This window comes from Pseudopodoces humilis, chromosome 9, assembly GCF_049639895.1.
Source record: "Pseudopodoces humilis isolate 2021_Gansu_Grassland_sample_001 chromosome 9, ASM4963989v1, whole genome shotgun sequence".
Lineage (NCBI taxonomy): Eukaryota > Metazoa > Chordata > Aves > Passeriformes > Paridae > Pseudopodoces > Pseudopodoces humilis.
Genome location: NC_142208.1, coordinates 20136834 through 20151402, shown reverse-complemented (window position 1 = coordinate 20151402; position 14569 = coordinate 20136834). Strand labels below are relative to the sequence as shown.

Sequence of the window (14569 nt, the reverse complement as noted above, 5' to 3'; positions counted from 1 at the left end):
CTGGCGGCGGAGGCCGAAGGCGCCGTGGCTGGGGCCAGGCCCGCGGGGAGCGGCCCGGCCACGGGAACGGAAAGGAAGCACAGCCCGCATCTGCTCTAAGTTTTATTTACACAGGAATTGTTACTAGTGGTCTTAAAGGAAGGCTTGATCCTTCTATTTACAGTTATATACAGATTTATAGTTGAAAAGTAAGAAAACTGTACAAGATAACACAAAAATATAAGACAAATTGGATCCAATTAAAGTAGTGAATACATAAGTTAAGAAAAATCTGACATTTACATTTAAATTTTAATGTTATGAGTAGCATATATGTAGTTTTTAAACCAGATAGCAACGCAAGTTACACCACACTAAATCTTTACCCCGATTATGCAGACTCTGTTTTTAAAACACCAGACAACTGGAAGCCTCCTGCACTTAAAAATACATAATGGTAATTTTTACTTGATTTCCAGAGGGACCAGTTACAAAAACCCACGTGTAAGGAATTTATTTACATTAAATATTAGCAAAAGAATGGATCAAGAAGAGTGCAAATGTTCCTCACCTGCAGTGCTATTCATTTTAAATTTCTGTCCCCTACAACCACAGGTTGTTGTACAGCATCTTCAAGAACACAAAATGTTTGAAAATATTTGCCGTGACACATACAGTATGACTTTATGTCTCACAGTTAAAAGATGTTAAAGAATTAAGTATCACTAAACCAGATGCTTTTTGGATTTCAGTATTGCACACTAATAAAAAGACAGTTTCAAAAACAATTCTGTGTCTGCATTATTTCCAAGTGTTAAAAGTGGCTACTTCTTTGAGAACATAAAAGCCTTTAGATAGCCTTGTCATTTTCTAGTGTTCACCATTACATACAAGTATTTTTTTAGTTTGAAATGGCTCGACAATAAAAACCTTCTGGTGGCAAAACCCTTTCACAGAATACCCACTCCATTTACTCCACAACCAATACACCAAAACAAATGCTTAAACACCACTTGCTTTGAAAGCTGTACAGTGAAAATAGCAGCCCTGTTCTTACCAGAATTCAAATTATTTTTGCTCTAGGTTTGGGCACAATACGTCTACAGTTCCTGAGTTAATTACATTTGCCCAGACTGAAGAATGAAGCTGCAACTTAAAAAAACCAAACAAGTAAATAAGACAATACACCTTCCCAAATCTTAACCACCTTGCACATAAACATATCAAACCACCTTATTTGGTCCTCAATACTTGCAAATTGTTAATTTTGGAGGTAATGTTTGTACCAAAGCATTTGGTTTGGATAGCAGTTTTGGGGCCCTAAGATTTAGCATTTCCCTCATCCCCTCCAAAAAGTGCCTTTGTGGTATTTGTAAAAACAGTTATGCCTCAAAAATTTGTTTAAAGTACCAACAGAAGTTATTACAAATGTTTATTGCATTGAGCTGATTCTTTTAAAGTATTAAATATGAACTCCCCGCTTCTCAGTTTCATAGGTTTTAGTATTCTGTGTGAAATCAGATCTTCCCACGGCAAAAACTAATACTGGCAAAAGGGTGAAGATTTCATCAGTTCATAACTCCACTGAGAGCTGTGTCTTTTTTTCCATTTCATTTTCACATTTTCTATAGTGCTTATTCCACATAGAAGTGATGTGAAGACTTCTTTGTCATCAAGTGGTTTTCCATGTTTCCAACAGACCTCAACATTAGCTTTTCGGTGCTGGGCTATGGTTCTTGTCCCCTTCTTTGTTGTCCTTCATCAGTGAGGCAAACACCTGGAAAAGTAAATTATTTAATGAATATGAAGACTTCCAGTGTTATATCAATATTAATCACCACAATATTAGTATGGAGATTAATTTCTAGAATGAGACACTAGAAAGGAAGTGCCCATTGCTCAGGAGTCAGACAAGCAGCTTAAATAACCATGAAGAGAAGTGCCCCATATATTCATGTGCTGACTTGTCTGATTTGATATACATCTCCAAGAAACTCACCTGTGCCCATTTTTTGTTACTATTCTGCATCTGAATAGCTGCAATACAACTAAAAAGCTTTTCTGATGTAATATCTTCTGGAAGTTTTGTTAGAAACTGTGCTATATGAATGAAGTCCATCTGTAGGAGAATATCTTCATATAACCGAAGGATTCCTAATCCCGTCCTAAACAAAAATTCTTCTCCATCTCTGCAGAAAACATCCCAGACACGACAGGCTAGATCAAGTGGTAATGACTTGCTGTAGAGTGTAAAAATCCTACAGATGAGTCAAAAACAAACAAAAAGGAAGAGTTATAGCTGATTTCAGAAAAATTAAAATACAACTTCCTTTAAATCTCAGTTACTTTAGTTCAGAGTAAGCAGATGACAAGTTGTTTTATACGCTCTTATTTTTTCCCCCATTTCAATGATCCACAAGACTCCAGTTCTTGAAGTCAGAACTTGTACTCTGAAACCCATCTCTTTTTATGCCAAGAAATCTTCCCATTTGAATGTCATCTCCTACAGAAAGCTTTGGCTAAAGAAGTGACAAATATCTTCCTACTCAGAGTATAATACACGCATAAGAACTTAAGCAACTAAGATCACAACTGTGTAACTTAACCTTTCCCATTTAAGCCATACAGTTTAACAGCTCTGTTCATCATTGTTTCCTAAACTAAATCTAAAGCCACAACTCATCTCAATTGAGGGCCACCCCACTAACTTACTAAATCAATAGCTACATTTCTGTGATACATTTTTGAATTTGTTCACATTAAAATCACAAAAATCTAATAATAATTCTAGATGAAGCTCCCAGTTATGCCACAGATAGTCTGCTTTTGACAGCACTACCACACTTCAAGGGTGCCTGCACTACTACTTTCCATTGCAGACACACTTGCTACTCTCGGCTTTAGAACATTTGTTACTTCAAATCGATCACTGTATTTTCAAGTTAATCCCTTTTCAAACCAGGTCCTAAATTTAATCCTCCTTCTGCTTCAAAGTCTCTATTCCTATAGTCACACTTCCTTCAGTGACACTGACTGTGCCCATTTCATCAAGTCACAATCACAGTACACCATACTACTAACGGTGTAGGAGCTTCCTCTCCCCTACTTACATCACACAACTGCAGCAACAAGAAAATGAACACACAGAACTCCTGTTTGTCTCATTTTTTAACTGAATACGTGCCTTTTAATAAAGCTTGAAGCCTGCCAGAGCAACTGCAGTTACACAAAACAGTTCATCATGATTTCACAAGATCTACTGCATGCCTTTTTTTATGCTTTATTTCCAGTGCTGAAAGACCTATAGCAAAATAGAAAGTGTTCCAACAGTTCTAAGGTTAGGTTTTCTATGTTCTACGAACTCACCAGTCTATCAAATATATGTCTGGAGTAAGACTGTATGATTTGAAATGAAGAAACAATTTAGGAAGATTTTCTTCAAAAAACACTTCAAAGGCTGCAAAGTATTTCAGCATCTGTAGGGATAGTAAAGCACATCATAAGCAGTCATCAAAAGAATGTTTGATTGTTAACCAACACAAACCCCACCAAGAACTGAGGATGTCAACACAGCATAATGTGACTCCTTAGGATAAGTAAAATGATTAAATGTTTCTAGAGGAGAAATCACAACATGAGACTGCGTTCTGTGGATTAGTACCTGGTACTCTCAGTTTTGTAATCACAAAGTTCTCCATTATTCAATAGGACTAAAGGAAGTCATCAATAAAACAATTATGCTTCAAGTCAAAAGAACGTTACGGTCCAAAACCAGAAAACTCTGTGCATACCATGCTGTGATCCACACGGAAAAAGGCCAGCTGGCATGGCTTGTTTAGAAGGTTAGCAAAGGCAATGAAGGCATCTGCCTCCTCCAGATTGAGAATGAGCACAGCAGCAATGAAGGACATCCCTTGTACCTTCAAGTGGGAAAAGCATTGGGCAAATATAGGTGAGTAGGTTCAGTACATCTTACATCTTTGGAAATGGAAATATTTACAGTTTGCAATTTATCGAGTACCATTGCATAACATTTCCAGATGAATAGAAACAATGTGGATACATTATTTTTATGCATGCAATCAATTTGATTTCAGCAGCTCAGATGCTCTGGCAGGTCTCATGATCACAAGTTCTCAGGAATTGAAATACAAGAAGTTAAAACCACGCAGGGTGAATGCAGAGCTCATGACAAATAAAACCTGGCCTCAAGTTCATTGTTAAACTATGGGAAAAGCAGTCATGGAGAAAAAACTTCACATATGGGACAGTTTAGACCCAGACAGATACATTGGAACTGAGACAAAATTCTGTTTCAGAACAGTCAATACACGTCTTTCCACTTGCCAAACCATATTTTTTTCACATATATAAAATTACTTCTAGGTGGTTAGCTGCAATGCAAGTTCACATTTTTCCACCATTACTCTCCCAAAAAACACTTTAGCCTGCAATAAAAGTGAAGAGCACGATTCTTGTAAAGTGATGATGTGAATACCCATTATGCTAACAATAATTTTACCAATTTCAATTGCAATCATCTTTATTCCACTGTCTCTAAACATCCATGCTTTCTGTTCTCATTAAAAAAAAAACATGCACTCAGCATTTTACCCAACTAGGAAAAAGAGTATTGATATGCATCACAAACAGTCTATCAGCTTTCCATTTCTGGGGGATAACTAGGTGTGGAAATAAGGATACATTACATTTACTACCATATAAACTTTAAAAAAATGCGATAAGAAGTATCAAGACTAGCTGTATTTCTAATGGAAAAGAGAAGACTTATCCATGAAATTACTTATTTGCCTTTTGAAACTCCACCCTGGGAACAAGCAGTCTCAGAACCTGCAGAGTTTGTAATCTCACTTAAAAAATATGGGAGAGTCTCCAAAAATGAGGTCACAGATCACAGAATTCAGGCTTAAAAACATCTGAACTTGAAAAACTGACTAGTTATTTACGCAGAGTCCCAAGCATATCTGATTTAGAGAGGAAGACACACCCTGTGCTAAATAATGCTTTGTTGCATGGATGAGACTTAAAACTTTTCAAGTGTTTTTGAGCCCCAAAGCATTAAAGCTTGTGAAAGATGTTCCTAGATACCCCCAGGAACAAAAAAGAAAAAAAAAACCTTCTCTTCATTATTGTTCATTATTTAAATGCTTCTGTAAGCTAACACCATTCAGAGGGATGTTAGTTTTAGTTGGATTGTTCAGTGGGTTTTGACAGTTTTTTTAATGGGGTTTTTTTGCTTGCTTTTTACTACTGCAATGTTTGCTGAAAACTGTCTTATCTTCACTGTACTCAGAGGGAGTGATTATTCTGTGCCAGCAAGATACAAAGAAGGAGTTTCTGGATTTTAGGACGTGCACCAGTTAGGCAGGGAGTATCACTATGGAAATGGTAACAGGGGAAGCAACACCAAGACAGAACAGGTGACATGCTAAGTGGAAGTCCACTAACATCTTCTGGATTTTTTTCCTGTGGATACTCTGTCAGAACTATAATGTCTTGTGAACACACCCATTTAAAATTTTCCATGCAATCCAGATACTCAACACTGTCATTCATTACATTTTCAGCTATTTAACTGTCTCTAAGAACTACCATCATTGTGACTGCTATGAAATAACTGCCAAAGTTTAATTATTTTTTTTAAGTGCTAGTAGCATAAAGTTTAGAACACCTATTTATTTAATATACTTTAATACATGACATCTTAAGCTAATTTGCCATGTTACAAAAATTTTACAGCAAATACTTACATATCCCACATCTGGTCTGTAACATGTATATGCTCCTAAAACACTATGCAGGAGATCATGATAAGGACCACCCTAGTAAGAGGAGAGGGTAGAAAGAGAAAAAAAAAAATTATTTTAAAAAAAATACAGGAAAGGAACAAGCTGATATTTTAAGATGCAAGTGAGCCAGTGAATTGTTGCTGTATTCATATCCAGAATCATACCATTTCTTACTGCAAGCATTACCATGAATGTTTTTGAGATGTTAAAAGAAAAGTAACAATAATCCTATGAAATAATTAATCAGGAATCAGTACATAATAGAAAATGAGGATATCTGACACATATCCAAGGCTGGTCTTTCCTTTTCAGAGACAATGGCTATTTTAATTCTTAGTAGCACAAATTACGGTATCATAATATTTCATGTTATTTTATACACATGTATGTACATATCATAGCTATATAAAAATCATAAAGCCTGAAAAGGTGTACCAGGATGTATCAAGATTTCTGTAGCAGTGAGAACACTCATTTCTGCCTGTAGTTTCATAATCATTAATAGGAATCTCACGCAATTTTTCAAGGAGAAAAAAAACCTCATAGTCTATCACTGAGTGTCTCTACTTTATTCTCATTTTAAAACATTTTAAAAGTCCAAACAACTTCCAAAAACTGTTCCATATTTGGCCAGTAATGTTTCTTGTTTAACTATTCAGAATTTTAAAGCTATTGTAACTAAAGTTAAAGGCATCTCACCTTCTGGAAAATATAGAGGGATGGAAATGTGCGTGATATATCCAACTTAATTAGCTCCAGACTGGCCTCACGATCAGCAACAGATGCACCTGCATCTGCAAGCAAAACCAACACTTATTAAAGCTGATAAATTCTATAAACTTCAGAACAAAACTTCTGTAGGCACATAAAGACAAGGACAGCAGCATTCACCCAAGAGCCTCCAGAAGAAATTCTGCTAGCCCTTGAATTATCTCTGTCCAATCCTCTCCACAGGGACATGATAAAAACACTAGTGAAAATGTAGGAAAGAAGACAGCACTTGGGGAAAAGTCTCTTTCAGAGGGCTTAAATTAGACAAGATTTCCAACCGGAAAGCAGAAGATGACAATTTGATAAACAGGCTAAACAGAACCCGCTCTGCTGAAGCTTGGAAAGCAGCATTTCATTCCAGTCTTCCTAAAACTATGATAGTTGGTCTTTCAGACTCTGCTACCAAAGATTAGTAATAAGCACTGTCAGCTTGCTGGCTTTTTAACATGAAAATTCTATCACTCTTCAGTTTTCCCTTATTACTACATTTCCCAGGACATCTGGCACAATTAAAACAGCTCCTTCTCCCTTCATTCCCATCCAGAACTATTACCCCTCAAAAAAACAAATTACCCAAGCTTTCCCCCACAGACAGCCCACACCCCCACAACAAAAGAAAAAGCAAACCATCACTCCACAGACCAAGGGGCATTGCAAACATGTTTTCCAAGGATAAGCGTATTTACAGTCATGTGCACACAAAATTTTTTATAAATTGTTTGTCTCAAGACAACCTTCAGATGAGTCACAGGGCTATCCCTAAGGAAGAACCGAATAATTTACAGTCAAAGTAAGCAAGTAAGTCAGGACTGGCTGTGGCAAGTGCAAACAACTAAAGTAATGGAAAAGACACCATCACAGGACAGCATTTTAAAAAATATCAATCAACAGCACAAAGAGTTCACCTTTATAACAAGGATACATCCAACATTAAAAACATCACCGATACTATTTTTAACAGAACATCCACAGGAGACAGCAATATGCCAGTGAAAAAACTGCATTCTTCAAAAGAGTGCTAGCATCCCCTCTTAATAGATTTGGGAGGAAGGGCCATCTGGGCAGGCAACGAAATACAAGTGGGATCTGAAATGTATCATGTGTCATATTTTTCACCTCTCAGTTTCAGAACTAACAAACAGGATATTCTTTTTTCTTTCCCAAAATCATGGAAGGGATACCAATTAAGGAGAAGCCATCTAAGAAGAGCTAAGCAAGCGCATGTACTGTAATTTCATTTCCTATTTCTTCTCTTTGTATTTCATCTAATATTTTCACGAGAGCCAAGTCTTGATATTTTAGAGGAAACATTCATTTGAAAGTAGCACATGCAATATTTTAATCTGTCTTTTATTGATACAGTAAGTACTGCCAAGCCCCTCGCTCACTGACTTGTTATAAGACAGCAAACATTTAAGTAGAGAATGACTGTCAGAACTTTTAACAAGTATTCTTAATGCTAAAATTGCAGAGGAACAGGTGGGACTTCCTGGGTTTGTGAAAGTAAATAGGAAGTTGTTGAACATTCAGATCTCACCTTCTATGTCATTTTCAGAACTTGTCTCACTGAAGCTTTTCCATCGTTCCTTAGCTCTCGACAAGAAGATTTCATAAAGTTCTGCAAGAAAGCAAAACAAAACCAATAACCAAAAAGGAAGGAGTAAGAAAAGCACCCATCCAAGACAAAAGCATGCTAAGCATTCTTGACTTTGGTTACTTGGTTTCATCACTGGGGGAAGTGATGTTAGATGGTTACCGTTATACAAAGTTTATAGCGTGCACTGTATTGTGCTTTCCGCTGCAGTGAACATGCAAATTATGACAAGGAAATCATGTCTTACATAATTCAGATTTGTATTTTTGTGAACAGAATGCTTACAATTCATCAACCATCAGTTATAAAATAAAGCAATTCCCTTTTTCACCCCCTTAAGAAAGCAAAGCTACAAATTCTCAATTTTAAACATAAAAATTATTTTCTGGGGGACAGCACTACCTTTATTCTTAAAATACTAAATGTTTTTGTAAGCAGGTTTTGAACCTTGCTTCCATAATTTATGAGGCTACAATGTCTAATTGTAAAACACAATTGCTCCTAACCTTACAAAATACATTTCCTCAGAAAGAAATGTACCCTGATTTATATTTTTTTTTTAACAAAATGTTACATTCTTCATTGAAAATAACCAACTTAATTTAGCATTAACATGTGATCTGTTAGGAGCATACCAGGAGTGATGTTTAATTCATTTCCCACAGCTAGACTCCAAACCTTCCCACGTACACTTGGGGGCAATCCCTGCCACCACAGCTCTCGAACCCTTCGGGTAGCACGCCTAATATATAGAAGCAGGGAGAAGGAAAAAAAAAAAGGGGTCACATATTACACATCATGTTTTCTAAAATCACTAGGCAATTTACAAGCAAAATAACATACTGTTTACCAAATCAATATTCAAAGATCCCTGTTGATGCTAAAGTCCCATTAAAAACCCCAAAACATTCAGCTCCCAGAAAGCACATTTCATGTTGCTCTGTAATGACCTCACACTATATCATGGCAACAAAAACTGACTTCTTGACAACACAGAAAAGGAAAATAAGGTATGTGGGTCCTCAGTTTCCAGAGGAGAAACAAGCCACGCTTGCCTCATTTACACAGTAGAACTTTACTTACATGCCTTCCCAGTTAGGTAGTATTTCATTGACCCAAATCACCATAGCACTAGCGATATTCTCTTCTTGCTTGAAACGCTCTCTCATTATTTTTTTCCTTTTATGTGCTTCTTTAATTTCTGTTAGGCATAACATGTTAATAATTCTGTATTAGTGTATACAAATTATTAGGTAAATTATTCAGCTATTACCCAAGTATTTGGATGTCTAAAAGATCGAGGGTAAATTACAGTTGCATGTACTATTTCTGTTGATTGTAAGTGTATTTCTCTGGACATTTTTTAATTTAAGCTAAGTTGTTCAAATACAGTGATTTAGACAAGCAAAAATCAGGCTAGAAAACTCAGATAATTCTCTTCTGCAGTACACAGTATAACTAATAAGTGAGCACATCATCAGCGCTGTTTTTCCTCTCACGATTTTCATACCATATTCTATCTGAGCCTTATTTTTTCATTAGACTAATCAGCAAGATTTATGGATGATTTTATTATTTAAAAGTGCAATTCTATATCCATTTTAAAAGTATTCAAATTTTACTGAAGCTTCCACCTAAAAGGATTCTGGATTTTCTTTTCTGGAAACAGGACCTAAAGACCTAAGACAAAGTCACAATGCTGAACAAGAGAACAATGTCCTGTCTTCTGTGAAAAAAAGATCATTTGTAGATTCCTCTTATTAAAAAGACTAAAAGAAGGACAGAGCAGTGCTCTCCTGACATCACTCAGAACCAGTGTGAAATTGCAAGACGTTTTCTATTTAAGCATGCACTGGACACATCAAGAGAGTAAACATGCCCTCCCTGATAAACAGATATGGCTGACCAGCTTCATCAAGTTTTTACTGAAGCTTTGGGGGTGTAGCAACAGTTAATAAACCAGGCCATACACATGAAAACACCACACAAGGCTGAACCTCCAAAGATGCTGGTACTAAATAACACAGACCACAGATCACAACTTACAAGACATACACCACAAGAGCAGAGTGAAATGCATTGTCAAATGTCTTGGATTTCTTACTGCATCTTTCAAAGTAAGCTGCCACAGATCCATAGAGGATCTTGTGAAGAGACGCTTGTATCTCTGACAACTGCCCAAGTAAAACATGCAGCACAGATTCTTAAAATAGCCTATTCCCTGAATACTAGGCACAAGACTACAAAAGTCCTTTCAACAACTATTCATAGATTGACACAGGACCAGATGCTACAGATCTGGTTTTTTTAATTAATTATGTCTAATGGGAGTAAGAAGGTTCACACAGGTAACAGCTGATTGGAAAATAACCCCAAAGTTTTCATCTCTCTTCACACTGAAATTGATCTGAAATTCTTAAGAAACCAGATCTTTAAACAATCAGCTTTATTATACTTTGGCTCTTAGTGGCAACTGCAGCAACACAGCTTGAAAAAAAAAGAGTCCAAGTACCCAGAAAGCTTCTAGGTGACCACAATACACAAGTATCTTAAAAAAAATTAAGTTTTTCCTTAAAAAGTAAATTGTAAAAATAAGTAAAGGTTAAGTTGCATTCTGACTAGCTACATTTATTGTAGCAGAATAACAATTTGATAACTGAGTTGTTTTAAACTGTGTTCCCCTATGCACCAGAGAATAACTCAGATATTAAACAAGAAGTTCTTTAATGTGGCCTACAAGCCAGGGTTTACTTTATTTTTGCAGCATAGTTGAGAAGAATTACAGTTATTGTTGGCAGTTGACATACCTCGTTTTTTTGCTTCTGCCACCATTTCGTCATATTCTTGTCGATGACGTAAAGCCTCCTCCACCGATTTGGCAGGAAGATTTCTGAAAACAAGTTGTTCCTGAATTCAATACACACAAATGACATTCTGGACCATTTCAGAACAGGATTAAATTTGGTTTCTCCCTTAGGTAAGCTTTAGGGTTACCATACTGCCAGTGTTCCAGTAACAACAGCAGAGAACTACTATATGTTTGCTTCTCCTGTTTTTTAGTTCTCCTAGAGCTTCCCCCAAAGTAAGTTTATTAAATTTTTTTAACACCTGGAATGATGCTCAAGTGAGTGACAAAAGGGAAATGTTGATATACTATCTAGTTAGTTAATGCATTGCATTTCTGCCCATGAGTATTTTAATCATATGTTCATATGAAATCTATGGCAATGTGTTTTCAATAGAAGGTAAAAATTCATTGTAGTTAGCCCTTTAAAACTCTCACAAAAGAAGGTAAGTTTCCCAAAGGAAGAAAGGATAGATTGCCACTGATGTCAGAGCTAAGCCTAAGGAAGCTTGGTGCAGTCTAAAACTTCTAAAAGTTTTAAAAGATAAAAATGTGTTTGTTTTTTGGCTGCATAATGATCCCCTAATTGCCAAACATACTTCCTCTTGACCAAGGAGACTCACTTCAAAGCAAATTAAAACACAATGCTTCATCTCAACTTCTTACCTAATCGCTAGTCTATTTTGGTCCAAAATAAAAAGAGAACAGTTTTATCATTTTGATATAAAAAAAAAAAAATTGTCTCCTCTCATACAAGCAGACAAATCACTTATTAATATTTTCAATGAAAGTGAGAGCAGAATATATTTTCAAAGTTTAGACTGTGGGACCACACTACACACTTGGGATGGCACTCCAATTTGAAGTGTCATTTGTAAAAGCATATTTATCCTAGCTTGTGAATTGTAATACTATTATAGCAAAGAAACATCAGCAATCCAGTTATTACACATCTTACTCTGTACCATACAGTAAAAGAAATAATGTATTCATGAAAACAAATACCTACAGTAATCCATAATTCCATTCAGTATATTTCTGTCTTGGCACAGAATGAGCTTATATACTCCTAGAGAGACATCCAAACAAACACTAATACATTCTATTTTCCATTTCCTAATTGGAAGTGGTTAGAGAAAACATGTAATGGTGCTATCACAAGCTTCATCATGGTGCAATTTGAAAGCATTGCTCCATTTGTTTTCCTCAAGCTCATGTTCCTAGTCAGCAGGTCTTTTCTCTTTCCTTCAAGTTGCTGTGGGTTATTTTACATCTTCATCTGCTGTTTCCTTGCCTTCAGCTGCACTTTGAGATATTACCTATCTAATATGTTTTTAAGTTTCCAAAATAGGGGAAGGAAGGATAAGGAAGAAGGAACTGTACACTGAGAAAGCAGTGAAGAAATCAATCCAGAAAATTCCTGAAGACTTTGAGGATGCCCAGAGCATGGTCATAGACAGCTGTGAGATACAGCAGATTACAGACTGGTGACTCTATTACAGTGAGAAAGATTTCCTCATATAGGCTGCGATACACTTAAAGGCTCTTCTGGAAGTATTTGTTAGGCTATTATGTGGGACAGAATAATCCAATTCGTTCATATAAGACTGGTGAACTTCAGCTCATCAGAAATGTATCTAAATTCAGTCCTTCAGTTGCACAGCAGAATCATACTTACGCTGGTCGATCCTCCAGAATCAAAGCAGTAGTTGAAAGTGGTTCAAACTCAATATTTTTACGTCTTGCTGATGGGGGTGGAGGTTTATACATTCTTCCTGTCCGTGCTTCATATTCCTAAACAACATTTTTGATAAAAATTAAACTTCCACTTTCAGCCTCACTCCAAATTAGAAAGCATTATATTACTTAATGCATAAATAATTTCATATTTTAACATTACTTAATAAGACAGCAAGCAGCTAACACTACAAGTTGAAACTGCTGATAGCAACAGTGCAGCTTTCCAGGACAGCTAAGTATATGATTTATTCTAGTTCAATATTTTTACTGAACATCCCAGAATCAGGTATTAAAGAAATCTACATAATCTACCCAGCCTAGCTAGTGCACAAGTATATTTAAACAATATGTTAAGCTGACAATAAAAAACCCATAACTAACAAAGACCACTAATCAAGAACAGGTGTCTCTTTCCATTTCTTCCTCTTGATTCCAGCCTCCCTTATGATCCAGTACACCTCACATTCCTGAGGCCTTTAACACCACCACTGCACCCACATCAACCAGAACCACCTACACTACACTGAGTGGCAGTACACCAGTATTTATCATTACAAGCCTGTTTCATATAATTTCCTTCCTCCAAGGTTAAAACATGCAATCTACTTAGAAATATTTAACTGCCTTTAATACACACAAGATTCTGAAGAAGAAAGAATTCTAATCCTTTTAGCACAGTAGCAACTCAATAAAACAGAAATATGACACAATCCTTAGGAAGAAACTAAAACCTCAAATCTCATGTCCCCTTCTTCTTTGCCACTGTAAATAAACATTTATTGTCAAGTTAATGGAATACTATGCATGAACACCATTCAGCACATTGAAACAAGTATCTTGAACAACAGGACACAGGATTGGTAGAATTTTGTTGTAATTTACACAAACACAAGAAAAAACAAAAAATCAATGCTCACCATATGAATGAATACATATATTCTCAAGCCTAAAATTATTTTTATTAAAATTATATTTCATTCCACTTAAAAACAGAAACAACATTACTACTCCTGTCATGCTATATACCTCAAGACATTCCAGTACATTTGTAAATTCGGAATGCATCCTGTGATAACACTCAGAGATCAACATCCAGGTTGCAGTACAATAGCAATGCCATCCCTCCTATTCTTGGCAGAAGTCCTGATTTACTTCCATATTCTCCCTTGTAAAAAAAGTCACCAAATCAAGCTCATCTATTGGTCAGAGATGAGGAAGCTCAAACACCAGCAACCTTTTCAACATCTCTACATATCTAACTTGTATGCAAGTAAAAAAAAAAAAAAAAGGAAAAAAAAGATTAAAAAAGCACTGCAAGATGTACATCTGAAATGAAGCTGCTCTTACCTTTTTTAATACAAGCAATACATGTGAACAATGCTAGTGCTCCCGGCTATCACCTGTGCTAAGAACTGATACACTATTTCCAAGGCAACAGAGAAAGAAAAAACAAAAATTAAAAATTCTTCAACAGAGATTTTCACAAAAGGCAGAACTCATCATCCACCTGTGCTTCTGAAAGTAAGTATACATCATGAACAGTTGGATTTTGTAAACAGAGATCACATGGGCAAAGAATGAAAACTATAATTGTTACCAGAACGAGTCAAAACAGACACCAAAATAGTCTCAGGCTCAAACTGTCATGGCTGGACATTCCCCAAATTGATATACATTCCAAACTATCAGAACCTTTCAAAGGAAGAGGCTTTTTCCTCAAGAAGCCTGTGCTCTGGAAAACCTATCTGAAGATTAGATCCCACAACCATCAGATATGTAGAAAACTTGTGCAAATAAGGTATCCATTTTTTTCTGGAATACTTTGTAAGA

At 36.1% G+C, this 14569-nt stretch overlaps 1 protein-coding gene across 2 annotated transcripts in view; it reads right to left on the bottom strand.

Annotated features, from left to right (window-relative positions):
• Window positions 1-89: 89 nt before the first annotated feature.
• The window catches only part of TBC1D12 (TBC1 domain family member 12), a 41462-nt gene continuing 26982 nt past the window's right edge, over window positions 90-14569 (bottom strand). For both annotated transcript variants that reach the window (XM_005520843.3, XM_088059544.1), the window contains 11 exons: window positions 12678-12793; window positions 10962-11044; window positions 9238-9355; window positions 8790-8896; window positions 8098-8178; window positions 6489-6583; window positions 5751-5822; window positions 3771-3899; window positions 3346-3455; window positions 1979-2237; window positions 90-1756 (listed from right to left, as the gene is read on the bottom strand). In XM_005520843.3, coding sequence (XP_005520900.2) covers window positions 1688-1756; window positions 1979-2237; window positions 3346-3455; window positions 3771-3899; window positions 5751-5822; window positions 6489-6583; window positions 8098-8178; window positions 8790-8896; window positions 9238-9355; window positions 10962-11044; window positions 12678-12793 — 1239 coding nt within the window. In that variant the 3' untranslated portion in view covers window positions 90-1687. The remainder of the gene's footprint in view (window positions 1757-1978; window positions 2238-3345; window positions 3456-3770; window positions 3900-5750; window positions 5823-6488; window positions 6584-8097; window positions 8179-8789; window positions 8897-9237; window positions 9356-10961; window positions 11045-12677; window positions 12794-14569) is intronic.